Raw genomic sequence first — 7,525 nt, 5'->3', positions numbered from 1 at the left:
CAATAGTTATCTTGCTTTTGATTTTAATTTTTCCTTTAAATTTTAGAATTTCTAATTTGGTAATTAGGGGTTTTTAATTTGTTCTTTCTCCAATTTTTTTATTTGCATGCTTAGTTCATTGATTTCGTTTTATTCATGTAAGCATTTAGAGATATCCTATGTTCCCCTAATAACTGCTTTGGTTGTTTTCTCTAAGTTTTGGTATGTGTCTTGTTGTCATTGTCTGGGATGAAATTATTAATTCTATCTATAATTTGTTGTTTGATCCACTTATTCTTTAAAATGAGGTTATTTAGTTTTCAATTAGTTTTTAGGTCTATCTCTCTATGGCCCATTAATTGCACATGATTTTTATTGCATGATGATCTGAAAAGGAAGTATTCACCATTTCTGCCTTTGATTTTGAGGTTTTTATGCCCTAGTACATGGTCAATTTTTGCATAGGTGAATGAATTGGATTTAAGTGATGCAGAGCTATGCAAAGTGGTCAGCCTCACTCTTCTAGAGTATTAGAACAGTAGGAAAAATCAAAATGAATGTCTATGGCTCAGGATACCTTCTAAACTCAGGTCTTCCTCGTGCCTCACTTTTGTCACTTTCCCATGACAACATACATTCAGTGACTAAGGGCTAAGTCAGAACTGAGACAAAAGGTGGAATATAATTCTTGGTTGTCCATATTTTATAAGATATTTAGGGGTTTGGGAGATGATTTTTTTTTAAGTTGGGACAAGATACTTTTGGGCCTATGCAGTTTTCCTTTGACTTCTTGAAATATATCTCTGGGGAAAAAAGCATTTTTTTAAAAAATAGTGGAAACATGGAGTAAAGGAAGTGTGGATTGTCAGAAACCCTGTTAAAGACTATTTAGAGAAAAGGACCATTACAAGTCCAAAGAATGAAGACTGAGTAAAGGCCATCCGCATCCTCATTAGCAGTTGTGATCAAGGGTAATATTGGTTGGAAGGTTGTTGAATATTTGGAAGTCAGCATGCAAGAGTTGAAATGGAGAAATTAATTAAGATTTTAAAAAAGTTTGTCTATGAAAGGAGAGAAATGTTGGGTTTTAAAACAAGGTCAAGTTAAGGTTTTTAAAATATAAGGGAGATGTTAGAATTTGAAGAGGCAAGCTTTCAGAGGTAGAAGAAATCAATGGCAAAAAGCAGCTTGGCTTCAAGGGCCATCTCTCAAGGGATTGTGATGCAAATTACTCATTACCCTTCTCTTAGCAGCATAATAGCATTCATCATAAGATCAAAGAATCCAAGGGACCTGAAGACATCTATTTGGTTCTTGCTTTGTGAACAAGTAAACTGAAAAGGGCCAGGGAATTGTCATAGCTATAGCTAGTTCATGGTAGAAACAGGACTTGTCCAGTTTTCCTTTCACTATGGTTATCTCAAATGGTAAGTCCACCAGAGAGCACAACCTTCCATTTAAGAACCACACAAACAACCTATAATACACTATCCAAAGTTAAACTAGTAAGAGCATTCAGAGAACAGCACAACACACTTAAATGACAGACATGTCATTTAAAAGACTAGACAGAAGATTGAATTTTTCCTTAGAGCTTTTAATTTCATAGACATGATGGGAAGTTTTTTACAGACACATGGAAAACTTAAGACATGATCACAGTTTTGATAGCATAGACAAACTAACCAGATAGCTAGCTGTACTATCAAGGCTGCCTTCACACCATCATGGTACCTTCTAAACAGCTGCCTAGATTACAGATAAGCTAAGCCTGTTTAAGCTGATGAGTTTTGGATGCGACATGCTGCAGTTGTATGGAAGAGGTAACTAGTACTCCTCTCCTTCCTCTTCACCCTCTCCTTCAACAGAATCCACACCAACCTCCTCATAATCCTTCTCCAGGGCAGCCATATCCTCCCGTGCCTCAGAGAACTCTCCTTCCTCCATGCCCTCCCCCACATACCAATGGACAAAGGCACGCTTGGCATACATCAGATCAAACTTGTGGTCCAGGCGAGCCCAGGCCTCAGCAATGGCTGTGGTGTTGCTCAGCATGCACACAGCCCTCTGTACCTTGGCCAGGTCCCCACCAGGAACCACAGTGGGAGGCTGGTAATTGATGCCAACCTTGAAGCCAGTTGGGCACCAATCCACAAACTGGATGCTACGCTTTGTCTTGATGGTAGCAATAGCAGCATTGACATCTTTGGGAACCACATCACCACGGTAGAGCAGGCAGCAAGCCATGTATTTACCGTGGCGAGGGTCACATTTCACCATCTGGTTGGCAGGCTCAAAGCAAGCATTGGTGATCTCTGCCACAGAAAGCTGCTCATGGTAGGCTTTCTCTGCAGAGATGACTGGAGCATATGTGGCCAGAGGGAAATGGATACGGGGATAGGGCACCAGGTTGGTCTGGAATTCTGTCAGATCAACATTCAGGGCACCATCAAATCGGAGAGAGGCAGTAATGGAGGACACAATTTGGCTAATAAGGCGATTCAGATTAGTGTAGGTGGGGCGTTCGATATCAAGGTTTCTGCGACAGATATCATAGATGGCCTCATTGTCTACCATGAAGGCACAATCAGAGTGCTCCAGGGTGGTGTGAGTGGTCAGAATGGAATTGTAGGGCTCAACTACAGCTGTGGAAACCTGAGGGGCTGGGTAAATGGAGAACTCCAGCTTGGACTTCTTGCCATAATCCACGGAAAGCCGTTCCATCAGCAGAGAGGTGAAACCAGAGCCAGTTCCACCACCAAAGCTGTGGAAAACCAAGAAGCCTTGAAGTCCTGTGCACTGATCAGCCTGTTGGAAAGGAAAATAATAGCAAGAATCAGTTTAAGCAATGGATTATATTCTTACTCTGAATATCTCATGTTTACTTTTTTTGAAATTTCTTATTATCAAAATTGTAACCTTTGGATTGTGGACTTTGAAGAAATATCCTAATTTACTGATTTAGTAAAAGTAGGCCAGTCTACTGGGGGAAGTTCATATCACCAGCTAATCTAAACCTGTCTTGGTTGATTAAGTTTCTAAAAAGGAAAAACTATGAATTCCAAATGAAAAAAATGTCTCCAGTTTCCTTCAGAAGGTGTCTGAAGCACAGCTATCACTAAGTACAACCACATCTGTGAAGCTACAAGTAAGAATCCAAGGAATCTAAAGGTAGGTAAGAAGAAATGCTGCTTCCTTGATCCCAGACAATAGGTCACAATATGGAAAGATATTCTCTCTTCCTAGAGCAAACTCACAGGAGTCTTGTTTAATTTGCAGCTCCCTTCAGGTAAGCAGGAATTCACAGGGCTCTAGCTATTGACTAGTCCAGCAATACTTTTAAATTCAAAAATGTCAAATCAGTATGGATAGTGTTATGGGTATTTTAAAACTCATTCCCAACTTATGAGATATACAATTTGTACACTCCAAAAGTCTATAGGTTTCCACTGACGAAGATAAAACAATCAGGAATAGTCAACAAAAAGTCAGTTCTATCTCTACAAAAAATCTGACTTAATACAATTGTTCTGGTTATCTATTCTAGTGAAATCTGAAATACTCTTCAGTCTGATTGTTGAATGGTTACTCTAAAAATTTACTGCAGTGTACAAACACAAATAATTCTTAAAATTGCCAAGTTCCTCTGTTCTTAACCCATCATGTCTATTGGGATTACAATTTATCGTTTCATTATCCTCATAATTACCAGCTTCCGAATCCTGTCTAGAACCAAGTCGATGATTTCTTTGCCAATGGTGTAGTGTCCTCGGGCATAGTTATTGGCAGCATCTTCCTTCCCGGTGATCAGCTGCTCAGGGTGGAAAAGCTGGCGGTAGGTTCCGGTCCGAACTTCATCTAGGGGAATAAAGATATAGACGTTATGGTCATGGGAAGGAAAAAGAAATGAGATCTTAGGGAGGCCTTGACTGCTAATGGCTAGACTCACCAATGACAGTTGGTTCCAAATCTACAAACACAGCACGGGGAACATGTTTGCCAGCCCCAGTTTCACTGAAGAAGGTGTTGAAGGAGTCATCTCCTCCTCCGATGGTCTTGTCACTTGGCATCTGCCCATCAGGCTGGATACCATGCTCCAGGCAGTACAACTCCCAGCAGGCATTGCCAATCTGGACACCGGCTTGGCCGACGTGGATAGAGATGCATTCACGCTGTGGGATAAGAGTAGAGAAAAGTCGATTTTTGTAAATGGGTCTCATAATGGAAAAATGGTGCGGCTCTTGGTAGGAATCCAAGGATTTCCAAAATTTATCCTCATAACAAACTGCATTTATAAAACATTTTAATGTTTGAAAGGCTTACAAAACCCAACAATATCTTAATATTTAAAAAGGGTCAGATCATGGTAATTTACATGGCAAGGAAAGGGAAGAAAAAAACAATTCTTTCATTAAATTCCCTGAAACCACCTATTTTGTCATCAATAAGACTACTTCCATTTCTCACATTTTTATGAAGTAGGATCTTTTCTTTTGACTTTTGTAATCCCCACGCCCCCCCTCAATCCGAGCCTTCCTTCTGGCCTTCCTGGCCCCGCCTGTGCGCATGCCCAGCCTGGCGCCCCTGCGGGCCCCTTTGTGAGCCGCAGGCAGCCAGCACAGGCCGGAAGCTGCCCAGGGGGCCTGGGGGAGGCGCTCTTCCGCCCGCGGCGGCTCCCGCGCCCCCCCCCAGCGGCGGTCCACGTCCGCAGAGGGCGCCTCGGCCCCTCCCCCTCTGCCCCGGCATGGCGGGGGGATTATCCGGGGCCCGATCCGATTTCCGCTCTGAGCCCCCGCTGCCACCCCGAGCACCACCTGCTCCCACTCACATTCCTGGCCCGGGGGAGGCCGGGTCAGGGAGAGGCAGCCGGCCTTCCCGCCACGGATGGGACGGTCCGAGGGCCCCGGCCTCGCCATCCGAGCTCTTTTTCATTAGATTAAGCTTTTTTTTTTTTGTAAATTTGAAAAAAACCCCGCAGGGCGGCAGCCCGCAGGCCGGGGGCGGGGCCTCCCCTCCCGAGCGCCGCAGAGGCGCGAGCCCGCGCTTTCCCCAGCGGGCGCGTCTCCCCGCCCCCGCCCGAAAGAGCGGGCAGAGGCTGCGGAAGCGGGCGCGGAAGGGGCCGCCGCATGCCGCATTGCGGGCCCCTGCCCTCTCCCGGGGGCCCTTCCTCCCGTCGCCGTCCCCTCCCCAGCAGCCCTCCCCGGCCCAGCCCGGCCACTCACCATGATGGGCAGCGGGTCTAGCAGCGACTGCGGCGGCAGAAGCGGGGTCCCGGGGCCTCGTTACAGCCCTCGACAAGCTAAGAGTCGAGGTAAGTAACTGTGCGGCGGGGAGGCGCCGGAGCCCCTTATATGCCCGCTCCGGGGAAGGGGCGGGGACTCGACGGCCGCGCTGCCCGGCTCCTCCCCCTCCGCCGGCCCAGCCCGGCTGCGGCAAAGGCGGGGACCCCGCCCGGGCCCACCCCCGCTTAGCCGGGCGGGAGGGAGGCGCCCTCCCCTTCACCCCCGTGACGGCTCGCAGACCCCGACGCCCAAATCCAAGCCCCAGACACCCCAGGAGGCGCCCTGCCCGCGCCTCGCCAGGGCCCGCGCACGGGTCTAGAAGGAGGGGGAGATTCGGTGGCAACGCTTGCCGGTGGAGCCTTGGCCAATGCAGCGCCCCTGCAGCCCCCCATCTCCAGCTTCTCCCCAGGCCTGCGTCACAGCTAACGCTTTCCCCCAAGGCTTAGCGCCGTCCTGAAACAGGAATTTTAGACTCAATGCCTAGTGCTGAAAGAATCCATTTTCAGGCATAAGGCTCAGACACAGAATCAGAGCCAAGAAGGAAATGAGTTTGCTAAATCACAAGTCTGACCTTCCCCATCCTCCTCCTTCTGTCCCTCAGATTTCTACCCAATAAACTCCAGGATAAAACATAAAGTCTTTTGTCTGGCATTTAAAATGTTTCTCCTTAACCTTTCTAGTGTTTGCATGCTTCCCTTCCTTTCACACATCCTATAACCCAGCCATATTCCCTTCCTCCATCTCAAAGATTCCAATCAACACTGGCTATTCTCTATGGCAGGAAGGTTCTTCCTCCTTCCCCCCACCTTTTACTTTCCCTTCCTTCAAGATTCAATTCAAGCAATACCTTCTTTCTCTGTTTTCCCATTCAGTTGCCTTCTTAGGTTACATTCCATTTACTCTTCTGTGCACTTAATTGTTTACTCATTGCCTTCCACATTAGAAAATAAGCTCCTTGAGAGCAAAGGCTAGTTTTGCTTTTCTTTTTTTTCCCCTACGCTTTTTGTTTCCCCCTAATGCTTGACTCCAATAAAGTTCATATTCCATGGATGAATAGCTTCTGGGTGTGATACATGTTCCATGTGTGATATATCCCCTGGGTATATAGCATCATCTCTTATTATTCTAGATCATAGCTATAGTACTATGTTGGTATGTTTGAATTTAGTTCAGTTTCTGGGTAGCTAGGTCTCTGGTTGGAACACTTGTCCACCTTTATGTTCTCAGTATTTGGAGCTGGAATATAGCCAACTTTTCATAGTTTAGGGCAGAAACCCCTAATTAGTGGTACTTCTCCAGGGCCAAAGTTGTTTTTTTTTTTTGCAAGGCAAATGGGGTTAAGTGGCTTGCCCAAGGCCACACAGCTAGGTAATTATTAAGTGTCTGAGGATGGATTTGAACCCAGGTACTCCTGACTCCAAGGCCAGTGCTTTATCCAGGCCACCTAGCCGCCCTCTCCAGGGCCAAAGTTAGCAAATTTGAATCTATTTCCCTGATCCTCATAATTCAGCATTGTTGCCTGCTAAGGTAAAAACCACCATTCTTTGTTACCTGTCCCTATTTTCTCATCTCCATTTAGCTTTGCCTTCTCTCTCCTCTCAGCCTTTCATCTTTTGCCCTCCTTTGCTTTGTGTTCTCGGTTTCAAACAATCTTCCTTTCCTCCTAGATCTATTTCACTCTTACCTTGTGGGGCTCACAGAAACCTGCTTCTTTGTAGAAGACTGATTCTTGGTTACTCTTTCCAGTACTGGTTGCTTCTTCTCCTGTTCTATACAACATACTGGGCCAGAAGAAGTTGGCATTCTCCTTATTCTTCACTACTACTAGCAGATCTTTTCCAATAGTAACCATCCAGTAACCATTCTCCCATTTAGATCTATTCCATCAATCTATATTACCCCATCCAGAGCTTAATTGCTGCCAGCCTCCAGGTCACTTTCCTTTCTTTCTCAAGTGTCTGGATCATTATTAGTTGCACCCCAACCTCTGCTCTCATATTTTGATATAGGAGTTGATATTCTCTCAAAATTCTGCCTCTATGTCTTTCCACCTTAGCCACTCACAGAGAGAGGCATATAATTTAGCTCCCATCATCATCTGTAATAGTGCCATCTATGATTCTGAACTGTAATATTTACCTCCCTGATTAAAATTTTCTGTCTTTTAGGAGGAAGAGATTGATGAAACACTGGGAAATGATAAAGCCTACAAGCAGATGTACAGATTTCAAGGTTCCTTAATTTCTTTTCCTTTGGTCTTGAGA

At 45.4% G+C, this 7,525-nt stretch overlaps 1 protein-coding gene across 1 annotated transcript; it reads right to left on the bottom strand.

Moving 5' to 3' along the window:
• Positions 1-1,555: 1,555 nt before the first annotated feature.
• Positions 1,556-5,312, bottom strand: LOC141514868 (tubulin alpha-1B chain). The gene is made up of 4 exons (XM_074226007.1): positions 5,202-5,312; positions 3,929-4,151; positions 3,689-3,837; positions 1,556-2,787 (listed from the first exon to the last, which is right to left on the bottom strand). The coding sequence occupies exons 1-4, from the start codon at positions 5,202-5,204 to the stop codon at positions 1,807-1,809; spliced, it is 1,356 nt and encodes a 451-aa protein (XP_074082108.1). The 5' UTR covers positions 5,205-5,312; the 3' UTR covers positions 1,556-1,806.
• Positions 5,313-7,525: the final 2,213 nt, after the last annotated feature.

This window comes from Macrotis lagotis, chromosome 2 (assembly GCF_037893015.1).
Source record: "Macrotis lagotis isolate mMagLag1 chromosome 2, bilby.v1.9.chrom.fasta, whole genome shotgun sequence".
Lineage (NCBI taxonomy): Eukaryota > Metazoa > Chordata > Mammalia > Peramelemorphia > Peramelidae > Macrotis > Macrotis lagotis.
This window is presented reverse-complemented; position numbering and strand designations above follow the sequence as displayed.